Source organism: Macadamia integrifolia, unplaced genomic scaffold (assembly GCF_013358625.1).
Source record: "Macadamia integrifolia cultivar HAES 741 unplaced genomic scaffold, SCU_Mint_v3 scaffold2905, whole genome shotgun sequence".
In the NCBI taxonomy this organism is placed as follows: domain Eukaryota; kingdom Viridiplantae; phylum Streptophyta; class Magnoliopsida; order Proteales; family Proteaceae; genus Macadamia; species Macadamia integrifolia.
In genome coordinates, this window is record NW_024869047.1 from 17,281 (window position 1) to 32,789 (window position 15,509).

The 15,509-nt window shown below is 37.9% G+C and overlaps 1 protein-coding gene and 1 long non-coding RNA gene across 5 annotated transcripts; both read right to left on the minus strand.

Annotated features, from left to right (window-relative positions):
* Nucleotides 1-1,102: 1,102 nt before the first annotated feature.
* LOC122067438 (carboxyl-terminal-processing peptidase 2, chloroplastic-like) lies at nt 1,103-10,661 on the minus strand. Of its 4 annotated transcripts, XM_042631294.1 has the most exons (7): nt 7,813-10,661; nt 7,513-7,662; nt 2,987-3,109; nt 2,709-2,889; nt 1,804-1,890; nt 1,633-1,726; nt 1,103-1,538 (listed from the first exon to the last, which is right to left on the minus strand). In XM_042631294.1, the coding sequence occupies exons 1-5, from the start codon at nt 8,207-8,209 to the stop codon at nt 1,887-1,889; spliced, it is 855 nt and encodes a 284-aa protein (XP_042487228.1). In that variant the 5' UTR covers nt 8,210-10,661; the 3' UTR covers nt 1,103-1,538; nt 1,633-1,726; nt 1,804-1,886. The 4 variants fall into 4 exon arrangements, with proteins under 4 accessions (XP_042487228.1, XP_042487231.1, XP_042487230.1 ...); XM_042631297.1 differs by having other exon boundaries at nt 1,804-2,889; nt 3,035-3,109; XM_042631296.1 differs by having other exon boundaries at nt 1,103-1,492; nt 1,804-2,889.
* Nucleotides 10,662-14,701: 4,040 nt separating this feature from the next.
* Nucleotides 14,702-15,422, minus strand: LOC122067439. The gene is made up of 3 exons (XR_006136733.1): nt 15,306-15,422; nt 15,135-15,228; nt 14,702-15,042 (listed from the first exon to the last, which is right to left on the minus strand). It is a non-coding gene; the product is annotated as an uncharacterized LOC122067439 (long non-coding RNA).
* Between the last annotated feature and the right edge of the window lie 87 nt (nt 15,423-15,509).

Here is a 15,509-nt window from a genome sequence, read left to right on the forward strand (position 1 = left end):
CAACCACTTACCGAAGACTTGGACATGCATCCTCAAGTGTTGGCTGATTTTAGGATGTGTGTTGAAATCGTTCTGGCTGTTGGATGATTGGGAGGTAAATGGTTGACCGCCTAAGTCATTGGAGAGGAAGAGCCCGATCTTCAGTATCAAGGACATGAATTAGTTGAGGGTCCTTGAAAGAACGCTATGGATGACATTGCCAGGGTGACTAGGGGTTTATGAAAAATTTGTACTGTTTTATGGTCCATCCAGCATCTCGGATAGCTACTAGCTTCAGTTCTGTAATTAGGTATCACCCCTCTCTCTCTCTCTCTCTACCCCCCCCCCCGCACCCCCTACCAAAAAAAAAAGAAAAAAAAAAAAAAAAAAGATGCCCACAAATTTTAGGGACAAGGTAAACCCCAATGTTCTTGCTTGAAGATGATAAAATTTTGAAAATCAAGGGACTATGAGAGGGTCTAGGACTTAAATGGATGACGATGTATGGAAACATAGGATCCGAAACCTCTCTAACTACTTGGAAGTAAAACCATTTGTCTCTCAGCCATTCAACGAATGGGAAGACTTGGATATACATCTTACATCTGGCAACAACTGGGGATGTGTGTCCAAGTCCTCTCAACAAAATCAAAATGTTGGCATTGAAAGACGATTTTTTTCCGAAACCATTCGGGTGGATATCTGATTGCACTTGAGTTTAAATTTGACATGTCTAATCCATAAGGTGTATAACTAATCCAATAATCTACTTATGTAGCTCAAAATGTTGGACTCTCTAAGAAAGATGGGGATCCTTTCCACGCTCTTGACGTTGGCTCTACAAGCAGAGGCTGCAACCAGTGCGCCATGCACTAGAACCACGAACTCTTCTCTCTACAGTTCAATATTCGGTTGAGAGTTTATTATAACATAGTTCTTCCCTACCAAGGAATTAAAAAAACAGACTCGGGAAATGGATTGATCTCCATCGATTCTGATTCGAATAATGCCGTAATTAGCCAGCAATTACAAAAATGGGATCAGGAAAGGTATAGAATTCTCTATATTTCATATTTTTGGAGTATTTTGACCCAGAAAAATATGATAGATTTAGCTACTTTCCTTCCACCAAAATTAAATCTTGATTAATTGTCACAAAACAAGTTAGTAGTTTCTCTTCCTGGTTCCATCCCAAGAGGAAATTAACTATACATTCAAACGAAAGCAATGAAACGCCATTTACATAATTCTGCAAATTAATTTTCATGAATGGGTATAACACAAAAGATTGAAAACCCTACCTAAATTCCAATCAAATGGACAGCTAAATTCTCCTAACTCCACTACAGAACCCATGTGAACCAATTTTCTGGTTTGCAACAACCAGAAATTGAACAAATAATGTTAATATTCACATCTAAAAGGCCTTGTCATCTTGAAAATAGCTTGACGACTGTATTGAGATTGCAAGCGGAGTCAGGGTCCTTGAGACAGGTACAAAATCCATCTTCATCTGTAGGAAATGACCAAAGTAGAGGATGGTCTGGAATCACACCCACCTTGTAAAAAAAAGGCAATTAAAAGTGAAGTGGATTAAAGAAACACTTCACTCATTGGAGAACAAACAAAAATCTTGGAGAAGCAGCTACAAACCTTGTCAATATCGTTGTGTGCAGGGGTCTCATAACGAGCTACCGTAACAGCCAACCCAGAGCCATCAGATAGCTCAAAGACCGACTGGATCTTCCTGTACAGCAAAAGTTGCATGGTTAACAACAACATGGTATATGGAACTAATATAGGCTCTCAAAAAGCAAATGTTACCTTTCCCAAATGTTGGCTCTCCCAGTAGCACTGCACGCTTATTGCACCAGCTAATATTTCACTGGCACTTGCAGTCCCCTTGTTCACCTAATGGTAACAAACACATCATTGATATCTAAGAGAATGGTATTCTATTGTTTGGTTTAGTGGAACTCAGTAAAAAGTATGCACTAGATTTTTTTTTTTTTCTTGGGTGGGAGGTGGGGGGACAACAAATGCCACCACCACCACCACCACCTTAAATGATGTAGAAAAATCTGAAGGTAATGGAAATGCAACCAAACTCATCAAATTTTTTTTTTTTTTTTTTTTTTGGGGAGGGGGGTGGGGTTGGGAATGAAAGCAAACAATGATAAGCATTTCTACAGTTTTTTCAATGCGATAAATAAACACTTCCAAGATTTTTGGAATTCAACTAGTAGTTGAAAACCATTGTTATTTTCCATTTAGTTCTATATTTGAACTTCAATAATACACTGCTCCAATGGCTGCAAATGCAGGATCAAGAAATATTATATCCAAACATAACTCCCATATAAAAATTTAAGGAATTATCGCTCCCCTCCCCTGAACTATAGCTAAATATCAAGTTCCCCCACATTTTTTGAAAAAATTCACTGCCTTCCCCTCAAATGCAAAGATTCTATCTACCGTGCCGGAATGTTTGAATTGGCAGGCTGTTAAGTCTGCAATATTTTTTTCCTAATACCTGATTTACTCGCATACCTGTAGAAAAACGAATGAAACAACAGAAACCGAAGCTCCTCCCATTGTGTTAATTTCTTCTTAAGTACCACTTTCTTTCCAATGGGAGAAGCCGAGAAAGGGAAGAGAAAACTGGATTTACTTCCCTGTTTCCTCTAAAAATTTTCAAACAAATTAAGCAGTTAAAGTAAAGGTCTCACTGTAAGCGTTCCGCTGCAGCATATAAGCCCATGGTTTCTGTACTTGTTTCGTCAATCGCCAAAATGAAATCTCCAGACATAATGCCAGCTCTATTTGCAGGGCCTCCTGGAGATGATGAGATTACAAGAAGTCCGGTAGACCCATCAAATTTAGTTGGGTAGCCAATGGATAGCCCTACACCTGTAAGAGAACCTTGAGTGCCAGACTGCCTTCAAAGAAGATATTAAAATATTTAGGAAGAACCTTTAAAACCATCTAAAATGTTTCAAAGCTATACCTATTATGTGTATCTCATTATCTAAGATGAGAAGAAAAAGATTTATACTCTTGAATTTGTCAGGCTCTAGAAAGAGAGTGAAAGGATCATCCAGTGTAGCGAGCATCTTCCTTACTGCTGCATCTGAATGAAAATTTAATCATAACCGCACATTAGACAGCACTCTCATTACAGGGAAAAAGTTGGAGACCAATGACCTGCATCAAGAAGTTCATACATTGGAGATGGAACAGTCTAATCCTTTAAAAAATGAGACAATGGTAATCACATAATTAGAATTATCTTATCTGAAGTCAATTCACCTGATTATTAAACCATAAAAGATATCACAAATCCATTTGCCTCGTGTGAAACCCACTCAACACATGCTCAAGCACAAAATTATTCACAAGTAGCACTCACGACCCTCTATGATTGTGATTCATATAAAGCACTCCAGTTTCCTAGCAGATCCATAAACCAAATCTGTTGCCAAGGCATCTATGAAAGCTCAACCTATGCAATTCAACTCATAGTCCCCCTTTGGGAGTAATATAAAGACAAATACTTCAGGAACTGTACTCTAAATCAGAATTCCAAGCTAACAAAAAGAATGTAATGTAAGACTAGGTAGGAAATACCCAACCCCTGTCAGGATCCCACAACTTCAAGTCTGAAATCAGATTTAGAACCAAAGTTCAAATCTGGCTGAATAGGAGGAAGCTTGCGGCTGGTAGTAGGGAGCTCTAATAGAGCTCAAATTTTGATCGAATGCTCCTCTTTGTGGTGCTAAAAAACCCTCAAAAGATGAGACACCTCCGATAGTTGAATTGAGAGTTATGATGTTGACATGAATTAGGAAACTTTTGACAACTTTTGATATCTTGAGATTTCAGCCTCTGATGAACCTCAAATTTGGAGCAAAGGTCCCACGTATGATGCCCAACTATCCTTCAAAAGATGAGCCTCAACTGATGGCTCATAGGGAAGTTATGCTCGAGAAACAAAACAAGAAACTAATGGACTGAAACAAGACTTTCTAATTTGTGTCTAACTTGCTAACCAAACTAGAAACTAGCAACTGGACTTTTTTTTTTCTTTGGATGAATAAAAATATATTAAAGGAGCAAAAGACAGCCAAAAGGCAGGATACAAGCCAAATTAGTGAGAAACTAAAGGCAACACACCATCTTTAGATGGGATGAGAAAAAGAAAATACAAGGACCAACAGGCCACACCTCAAATTAAGCTTTCCATTCCTTGGTGCGAAGGTAGTATGGGGCAAATCTTATACGGTGGCTCCGACCAGTATAGACAACAGGGCCATTTGATTCTTCATCTTGCGCTTCCTCAGTATCGTCAATATGATGGGTCACCTCCTCAGAGACTTGAGTGCCTTCCCAATGAAGCTCTTCTTTTTCTTGCTCCTCCTCTTCCTCTTCCTCTTCCTCTTCCTCTTGTTCATTCTAGTCTGAAATATGAAGGAAAGATTTTCCGTCATTAATTTCCAAACTGGCTCCACAAGGAATGGGATTATTATCCGCAGACTCTAGAAGCTCCTCAAAATAAGCAATAGATAAATTTTCAGCTTCGGGGTCCAATTCACAATGAGGGGACCTAGAAGCAGAATCCATATTGTTCTTCTTGTTTTCCTTCTTCTTTTTCTTTTTTGTTTTTCTTCTTCCTCTTCTTGGATGTCTCCATAGGAGAAGTTCCCTCTTCAGCAACACTATCACCCAACATCTTTCTTTCCATATCCAAGCCGAGAATATCCTTTTGAAGTTTCCCTTCCTTAACAATAGGCATGGAAGTCAAAATTTCCTTAAGTGCCAATAACTCCTCGAATTCATAATTGTTGACATTAGAGATATTGTCATCATGGCCTCGAGTCTCCTTTTCTCTTCCCATCTCCACCTCACTCAAGATGGTGGAAGGGAAAGAGTTTTCCCCGTTTAACGCCTCCCCATGAGCTGGATTGCTCATGTCCTCATCAATTTCTAAATCAGCCCTTAAATCTGACTTTTCAATCAATCCCAATGAATCATCGTTCAGCATATCTTCAGCTTCCAGGTTTTCAAGCAACGAAAAATAATTTATATTAGTACACGAAACCCCACCTGCTTTGTCTAATATTTTGGATTTGAAATTTGAATTTTGAGCTTTATCCCCTGGATTTCCACCTTTATGGCAGTCACCATTTGTCCCAACCACCAACCTACGCTGAGCGCAACCATTGTTGTTCATACTAGGACCATCACGCGGAGCTCCTTTGGCCTTGCTTCATTATTGCCGCAAGCTCAGAAGCATGTCCAAATGTCTTACAGTGAACACAACAGGTAGGTTTCCAATCATAAATTATTTTTTGATTGAAAACAATCACAACATCATCATACATTGCTACTGAATTGTGGATCTCTCTCTCTCTGCATGAACTTCAATACACATGCGCAAACGAAAGTCTCTCCATTGTCATTGTTCTTTTGTCAATCACAATCGGATTCCCAATAACACTATTAATGATACTTAAAGCATCACTCGACCAATAATGGAATGGAAGATTAGGCAAGGCAATCCAAACAGGGGTTGAACAAAAATCAATCTTCTCCAAAAAGGTGGACGGACGCCATAGCCGGATAATAAATAGCCTCTTTTGAACATACCACAGCCCCCCTTTCAAAACTTTAAATTTGTCTTCCTCTAAGTTAAAACGAAAGATGAACATTCCACTGTCAAGTAGGTTAACATCAACATGACAAGAGATTTTCCACTGTTTTAACAAAATTTCTTTTGTAAAACTAAAAGATGATGATCTTCCTATGAAGTGCCCAACAAGAGTGTTCTTCCATTTAGAAACCTCACCTTCCATTAAACTTGCAGGACACCTCGCCACTGCAACCCCATCAATAATAACAGGATCAACAAACTCCAGTTTCAGGCCATCACTAGCTAAAACCAAAGAAAAGCAATTTGGCCACGGCACAACATTTCTCTGGTTATCCCTATCAATAGAGTGGTCCTTGAGAGGGTAAGGGTGGATCGTAGAGCCTTCCACCACACCAACACAACCAACAGAGATATGGTTGGCACTAAGGGAACTAGCATTAGGGGCAGACAATGGGAGGAAATCCTCAAGGCCAAAGGCCGGGAGGAGCCTGGAGGACCCCAAGACACCGGCGTCACTTGCCAAGGCCAAGGGAAGCCCCTCCCCCACCCTCAACAGCAGGGGAGAAGAAGAACGGGCCATTCCCCACCCACTAGGGCTGATAGAGCAGCAACAGAAACTGCTCTCAGCAGAGGTTCCACTCACCAAACATTAGTCGGACATCAAACTCTAGTTTCGGGGTCGCACAAAATTAGATCTGAAACCCACTCAAGCACACTTCAGATCTATGAAGCGGAAAGCATAAATGGTTTACCCCTACCTCAGATCAGGAAATAGACTACCGCTGATCAAAAAGCCGCCGATCAATAGTAGCAGATCTGAAGCAAATGTCTATGTTTCAGATCTAGCAGACACCGCTTGTCATCTCAGCTTCTTCCAGTTGAACTGCCGCCATAGCTTCTTCTCGTTGAATGGCCGCCAGTCGCCTCAGCTCGACCTAGCAGACACACTGGTCACGTCATCTTCTCGTCCATCCGCATTGTCTTTTTGTTTGCCTCGGATCAGGAGATAGACCACCGTCGATCAAAGAGTCATCGATCAATAGTAGCAGATCTGAAACAAAGACATTTGTTTCAGATGTAGCAGACATCGCCAGTCATCTCAGCTTCTTCTCGTTGAACGGCCACCAGTCACCTCAGCTCGACCTAGCAGACACCCTTTGGGTTCTTTTTCTAGTGAACTTGCTATTGGATGGGTTCCGAAAGATGAATCTGATTTCTGCAGGTTCGAGCACCAACAGGGACGATCGTTGTCTGCTTTGTGCAGCTTCTAGTCAGCCTTTTTGCAAACAGGGACTGAACAACTAGCAACTGGACTTAAAAAGTAAGCTAGCATAAGTTGTAAAATAGGAAACTGACTTGACTAACTTCACAATCTAAAAGATGGCTGCTGGGAATCTTCTCTTGGAGCCGATCTAGAAGATCCTTTTGAAGACCAAAACTTGTTAAGAAAAATACTGCTCACGTGAATAGTAACACAAATTATGGAAGCTGCTAGACAAGCTGGACTCTTCTAGAAGACTAATTAGGGAAGTAAAATATTCACTAATCAAGGGGCTGCTACGTTGGTTCCATGGCTGCAGGAGGGGACCAGCATAGGTGCAAAATTGGGGACAACAAGGCTGGCTCAGTGGGACTGAACCAGGTCCAGACTTGTGACAGAACTGAACCATGGTTTGGTCAGTTCGAGTCCTCCTTTTGACAGGCCTATGAGTTGATATATGCAAATAGAGGAAGGTTTGCAGGCTGTAGTTGGTTCCAGTCATAATTCTGGCAAGTCAAAGTCAATGTTTCAGCGAATCAAGCAGTGTAACAATATCAAAGTTAATGCCACTATGCCAGGAAGAAAGATAAGAGAACATCTAAGCAGAAGAGAGGATACATACATGTTTCCTCTCTTGTGTTCATTGGTTCATTGCGTAGTCCATTTTCTTGGTACCTAAACCAACTTTGACTATTGAAATTTTTTTCAACATATGCCCAGTCAATTGTTCGCCATGCCTCCAAGAATAGTAGATTCTCTTCTGTAAGGGCCCCTACATGTCAATTACATAAAAGTAATCCAACTTACTTAGAACCTTAGGGCTACAATCCTCAAATAAGATTTTGCAAATGCCCAAAAAAAATAAATAATAAAATAATAAAAAATAAAAAATAAAAAAATCCAGCTAGCATGTATAACTTACAAGATGGAGTCTTACTAACAGATATAGAAACTGTTGTGACGAGCATCCCAATGACCAACCGCACAAAAATAACAGAAGCATAATGTTTAAACTTCTCATGCCATCTTATGATTTTGTGTAGGCAGACAATAGATCGATCGGACTTCAGATGATGGCCACAACTTAAACAGATTGGACCACATCGAAACAATAACCTTTTATGGAACTTCTGTAACACCTCAAAATTTTCATGTGTCGTGATAACTTGGGTGGAAATACACACTACTTCGTAAACATTGTAATGGGCTCCAATGTTGCGCATTACAATCTTGGAGGTCATAGATCTCCATGGAAGGACCTGCAAAGAGCACATGTAAATGCATAACCAAATATGATTACCTGTAACATATGTAAACATTCACAATCTAGTACCTTTAAGTAGATGGTAGCATACTTTTCCCAATTGTGAAGGTTTCCTAAGCATGATTAATAGGTTTCGCAACTCATAACTATTATCAAAATATGCAGTCCACTACTCATTTGGATCATCTAGGGATTAGTCAATAATTGCGACTAGACATATTTTAAAAGGGAGAAAAAAAAGAAGGGAAAAATACACAATCCAAAGCACCTAGAAATTCCTTATGATTAGCAAAACAACACATACAATAAACTAGTATCTATGTAGATACAGCATACAGGACAGATAACATTAACTGTCCTACTAGAAGGTGCCACTGTGGTTCACTGGTAAAGCCTTTGACTGTTGCACCTTAGGCCTGGGAGTGAAACAAAACTATCAAAAAACATTAACTATCCACATCATTAACTTTCTCAGGCATGTCTATTTTATATTATCAACCATAATTTTCTTAGGCTAATATGATTGCAAGAAATATCCCAGATTCTAAATTCTACCAGATGGTGGCAATATTTCTGTTTTTTCCACATAATATTGTGGAGGACAAGCCTACACTATGTCAGGAGGTAACTCCTTAATGGTCAACTTTCCGATGACAAAGAAGCTTTGACCCATAACATTATTTTACAGGTACGAGTTAGGAGAAGCTGACAAACACGACAAAGATGCTGACAGATACAACAAGGATGCCGACAAGCATGATAAGGAAATATCACTAGACAATGACATGGAGTCCAAGAGAAGACGGCTAGTGCTGGCATCCTGAAGTCAGGAACCATCGTTAGATTTCACATAATCACACAATGTCTGTTTTTGTCGATCCTACCTGAAGATTCGCCATCAACAATATCTAGCCAACCATTTGTATCCCTTCTAACTTTAAAGTGGTAGATGCCCTGGGCAAGGGAACCATAATAAAAATAAATAAACACATAAATAATTAAAATCCACTTCTCTTCTTTCCAGCCTATCTCTGTGCAGATGCAAGGAAGAGGAGGAAGGGTTAACATGCCCCGTTCTCCCCATGGTTTTAGGAAATTTCCAGTCCAGATCATGGGGCTAGTGTTAGGGGTCATTTTTGTTGTGAATCTGAACTTTAAGTTAGTATCCTAGAATTATTAGACTTTGAGTTGTTATTTTCTTTTTTTAGTTTATGCTTGTTTTTAAGGAGTCCTAGTTAGAATAGGAGATGTTTTTAAGTCTTTTATTGGACAATTAAATAGCCAGTTTGAATAGTGGATGGTTTAGGCTATTTCTAATCATGTTAAGATTTTAATTTTATATATACTTTATGTAACCAGCCACTCAGGCTTATGGATTTGAGTTACTTCGGGAATGAAGCTTTGCTTTTCTTTACCGTGTGGATTCGTGGAACAATTGGATGGATTTTCAGCACTGTAAAGGTGGATTCCACAGTGGAAAAGTGGATACTATTCAAAGGATAGGTGGATTCCTAATCATATCATTTCTTTCTGTATTTCTGTCTTTCTTTCTTAGTTCTTTCTTCAATTTCCAGCAGCTATATCTGTAGTTTTAATACAAGTTTGCAACTTCAACAATAGTAATCAAACATCTCAGATCCGAGTTTTATCATATTCAGTTTTGCAAATTCGAGTTTTATTCCTCTCTATTCTTAAATCAGAACCTGCAATTTTCTCTTTGAAATTCCATTTTGTTCTTTCATTCTACAGTTCAGAAAATTCTCTTCTGCTACTCTAGTTATGTTACATATTTATTCAGTTCATCTAATCAGGTTTGAATTAGAATATCACGATCATAGTAGGATTAGGAATCCTCTAATCCTACTTGGACTAGGATCATCTTCAAACATATAGTTAATGTTCACCCTAGCACGTTTTCTGGGTGATAAAATTAGAGAGTGCAAACAGAGATCGCTAACAAGTCAAGATTTCGACACCTGATTGGAAGAATAATGCTACGGAGAGCAGTAACCCTTATAATGTGTCTATTTGCTCATGCACATCTGCATAAGGTAATGGTGCTAATAATTAATCGTGGGCTAATTATGATAAAAATGTAGGATAAACAACAATGTCAACCCCCAAAACCTTGCATCAATTAACCCCAATATACAAACACAAGAACAGCCAAAAAAAACGGAAGGAGAAGTGGGGAAGGCAGAAAATTGACAAAAAAGAAGAAAACTTGCGAGCTAAGTACAAAAGCATCCATGAAATGATTCAGTCAATCGACAGAGAAAATAAGACCAGAAAAATCTACAACAATGCCACTGTAATCTCAGGAAGCCAAGAGATTTTTCAACTACAAATTGGAAACAGTCTGAAATTAAAATACATGGTTTAATCATGTACATATTTTCAAGCACGAAATAGTAGCTATTTCATCAAGAAAACACAGATGAGTTACATGAAAAACCCTAAAGAGACTGATTGGGGTAATATTTCCCAGTTACAACAGTAGATCATCAGTTGATGTCTGAATCATCAAAATCATCTTCGAAGGCATTGAAGAAATCAGAATCAGCGAGCTTGTTGTCGATATTAACGACTCCCTCCGCCAACATCTCGAGCGGGTCGGCATCGTCGACGTCCATAGCGACAGTAGAGCCGTGGTCGTCGAAATCTCCGAAGTATGTCGGCGAGGGCTTCATCTCTCTCTTCTGCTCAATTCTCACCCTGCCACGCAAGTCCTCCTGAATCCTTAAGTACTGTTCTCCCCGACGAAAAGGTCTATCGAGAAAGCCATAAAAATAGAACTTTCTAGCGAACATTAATTGGTATGTCGGCGGAATTTTATTTTTTTTTGGGGGTAAATGTTCACAAATTTAACCACTTTGTAACTTTGTAGTAAAACGACACATCCCACAGTGGAGGAGGTTGTGTAATTGTGTGGAAGAAAATTTTTGCCTCTCACATTTCATATTTGCTTTTCGTTGATGATATTTTTGATAATTTTCAATAAAAAAAAATCGATATTTTTGATAATGTTTTTTTTTTTTTTTTCTGTGGAAGTTTTCAAATTATTTTAGTTTTTTTTTTTTTTTTATTTCATGATATTCTTCGAAGTTCATCGACAGTGAAATTCTTCTACTGTAAAATAACGTCTGAAGGAATTTATTTAGAAATACAATAGATACGAGCCATTATTTAAGATGAAGTCCACCAGTAGTGAACTCTCCCTATCTTAGGATACTATGTCAAATTTCAAAATATATCTCTTCAATTGTATTTCTAATTGTAATTACAAGCTATCTGTTTTCATTTAATGCTCTCTATATGTGTAACTGTATATATTGCATATATAGTATCTATACATACATATTATTATACCATCTTGATGTAAGTCGATTAGTGTGAGTAGTTCGTATCTATTGATTCTTATCTAGCACCAAAAAAAAAAAAAAAAATCTCGTTCACCAGGTGGTTCAAGAAAACCTTCTCCTTTATATTTTTTCCATTTTATATTTCTGACTTATTCTCCAATGATTAACTCTCTCTGTCCCTGGTCAGCGTCTCACATTTTAGATTTTCTGACAGTGTTCTTCTCCATATGACTATTTCCCCAACTATTCTAGTTTACCTTTTCACATTCCATTGTTTCCGACAAAGGGCACCGGCAATGAACTCATTTACAAGATATGAGTATTATTTCCAATGAAGTCCACCAGCGATGAACTCTCCCTATCTTGGGTTAACGTCTGAAGGGATATATTAAAAAATACAATAGACATGAGGTATTATTTCCGACGAGTCCACTGGCAATGAACTCTCACTATACTAGTATAACGTATAAAGGGATATGTTTAGAAATACAATAGATATGAGCCATTATTTTCGATGAAGTCCACCGGCGATGAACTCTCCCTATCTTAGGATGTCATCTGAAATTGCATAATATATCCCTTCAAACTGTAGTACTGACAGTAATTAAAAGCTATTTATTTTCATTTAATATTCTATTTATGTGTAATTGTATATTATATATATAGTATCTATACATATTATTATACTATCTTGATGTAAGTCGACTCAGTATCAATGGGTCATACCTATTGATCCTTATCTAGCAGTACTAAAACAAAATGGCTGAGAATATTCTCATTCACCAGACGACTCAAGAAAACCTTCTCTTTTATATTTTGTTGAGCTATAAAGGAATATGTGTTAAATGATTAAATCCGTTTTCGAACTGTTTTCATATTCATTTGGACAATATATTATTCTCCATAAACATGGTTTGTTCTTTGGCAAGAATATTTCTCACGATGAATGAATGAGATAAGGATCTAGTAAATGATCCCTTCCAAGAAAATAAATGAGGAAGACTAGACCGATGTTATTTTTCTATTGATGATTTGTCTTCTCCTGCATTTTTTTTTTTTTTTTCAAAATAAAATGAAGATAGATGGTGATCATTTCAATGTATTGATATTGAGATAGTATGTTATGGATCCCATATTTCACTTTTTTTTTATTGCAAATAATCCATAAATTACTGCTTAATCAGTTGTCTGTGCTTCTGCATCGAATAAAGAAGGAAATTATGTGTAGAGGTACTTCATTTCTATTTTGCGGCATTGATAAGGTTTTATAGGTGATAAGCTTTTAGATATTTCATTATGAAAGAGGGCAGGAGTGAGAGACTATAGTTCAATCCATCATTTTTGGCTTCTGCACTCTCTTCCTTGAGATATTGAGAAGAAGAAATGTCAAATGAATAACATATTAATTATGTGCATATATTGGGGGATTAGGGTATTGACAAGGAGGCATACGATAAGAAAGCAAAATTCAATGTTAAAGATCCTCTTCAATACTGAAAGCTAAAGATACTATTTGATAACGTTTCTACTGTTTCTGTGTCTAGAAACAACAGAAATGGCTTTTTACGTTTCTGAAAACAAAAATGAATTTTTTGATGTTTGATAAACCTGTTTCTCGAAACTTTTTTTTTCAGACATAATGCTACTAAAAAACTTAATAGTATCATCAGATGCCCAAAAGGGAGAAAGGGTTCGGTTGCATCTTTTTAGGTTTAAATAACTGAGAGATTTATCAGGCATAACAACCTTTTTTTTTTCTCTCAAATTCGTTTCTAGAAACGACGAAACAAGTCTGATTTGTTTTGTCAAAACCGTTTCTAGAATTGTAAATAGACATAAATTTTGATTTATGTTTTTAGAAACGGGTGAAATAGAACACTTTTATCAAATGCTTTTTAGGCTGTTTCTCCGTTTCTAAAAATAAAAAAACATAAAAACGGCAAAAACAGATATTGTCAAACGATGCCTTAAACATGCATCCCAAGTGTTGACTAGTGTTGGGATGCGTGTAAAAGTCATTGCAGCTGTTGAATGGCTAGGAGAGAAATGGTTGATTGCCCATCATTGGAGAAGAGGAGCCGATCTTGAGTATCATCGACATTAATTAGGTGAGGTCCTTGAGGGGACGCTATGGATGGCAATGCCAGGGTAACTAGGCGTCTATGAAAACTTTGTACTGTTTTATGATTCTAGCTACTAGCTTCAGTACTGTAATTGGGTATCAGCTTTTGAGCTCTCTCTCTCATACACATGCAAAAGGAAAAGAAAAAAGTAGATGACTTCATATTTTATGGACAACGTAAGCCCCAAGGTTCTTGCCTGAAGATGACAAAGTTTTGAAAATCAAGGGACCATGAGAGGGGCCAGGACTTAAATGGATGAGGATGCATGGAAAAAAGGATCCAGACCCTCTCCAACTATTTGGACATGATACCATTGCCTCTCAACCATCCAACGGCTGAGAATACTTGGATATGCATTGCATGATCCCAACACCTGTCAACACCTGGGGATGTGTCCAAGTCTTTTCAGCCGTTAGATGATTGGGAGGTAAAAGGTTGGCATTGGGGAGGATCTTTTTCCGAAAACATACAGGTGGGTTTCTGATTGCACTTGAGTTTAAAATTTGACACATTTCATGTTGGTGAACAATGTCTTGTCTTCCGTCGTAGTTTAATTAAGGGAGTAGTGATACAGGCACCTCAACAGGGCAGAACGGCACATATAAATGGTTATTTGGTTGTATTTGATTTTAAAATTTGACACATAACTGACCTTCTGGTGTACAACTAATCCAATAATTGGCTATTATGTGGGTTAAAATGTTGGACTCCATTATTTTCAAAACAAATAGTCTAATGAACTTTTCCCTCGACAGTTCAATATTCAGCTGAGTTTATTATAAAATAGTTCTTCCCTACTAACGAATTAGAAAACAGAATCAGGAAATGGATTGGTCTCCATCGATTCTGATTCTAACAATGCCGTAATTAGCCAGCAATGACAAAAATGGGATCAGGGAAGGAAGGTACAGAATTCTCTATATTTCATATTTTTGGAGTATTTTGACCCAGAAAAATATGATAGATTTAGCTACTTTCCTTCCACCAAAAATAAATCTTGATTAGTTGTCCCAGAAAAAAGTTAGTTGTTTTTCTTCCCAAGAGTTTAACTAGATTCAAACGAAAACAATGAACCGCCATTTATATAATTCTGCAAATTAATTTAAATGAATGGGTATAATACAAAAGATCGAAAACCCTACCTAAATTGCAATCAAATGGACACAATGACAGCTAAATCCTCGGAACTCCACTACAGAACCCATGTGAACCAATTTTCTGGTTTGCAACAACATAATTGAACAAATAATGTTAATATTCACATCTAAAAGGCCTTGTCATCTTGAAAATAGCTCGACTTTATTGAGACTGCAAGTAGATGCAGGGTCCTTGAGACAGGTACAAAATCCATCTTCATCAGTAGGAAATGACCCAGGTAGAGGATGGTCTGGAATCACACCAACCTTGAAAAAAGGCAATTGCAAGTGAATTGGATTAAAAGAAATACTTCACTCATTGGAGAAGAAATAAAAATCTCAAAGAAGAAGCTACTAACCTTGTCAATATCGTTGTGTGCAGGGGTCTCATAACGAGCTACTGTAACAGCCAACCCAGAGCCATCAGATAGCTCAAAGACCGACTGGATCTTCCTGTACAGCAAAAGTTGCATGGTTAACAACAACATGGTATATGGAACTGATATACACTCTCAAAAAGCACAGGTTACCCTTTCCCAAATGTTGGCTCTCCAAATAGCACTGCACGCTTATTGTCTTTCAATGCACCAGCTAATATTTCACTGGCACTTGCAGTCCCCTTGTTCACCTAATGGTAACAAACACATCATTGATATCTAAGAGAACGGTATTCTATTGTTTGGTTTAGAGGAACTCGGTAAAAAGTATGCACTAGATTTGTTGTGTGTGTGTGT

Bases quoted from the DNA above. Each gene is read 5' to 3' on its own strand.
- LOC122067438 (XM_042631294.1), bottom strand. From the start codon at position 8,209: ATGTTTACATATGTTACAGGTAATCATATTTGGTTATGCATTTACATG. The intron at 7,663-7,812 runs GTAAGTTATACA...ATTGACATGTAG, and splicing joins TGTTAGTAAGACTCCATCTT to GGGCCCTTACAGAAGAGAAT. The intron at 3,110-7,512 runs GTATGTATCCTC...ATTTTCATTCAG, and splicing joins GAACACAAGAGAGGAAACAT to ATGCAGCAGTAAGGAAGATG.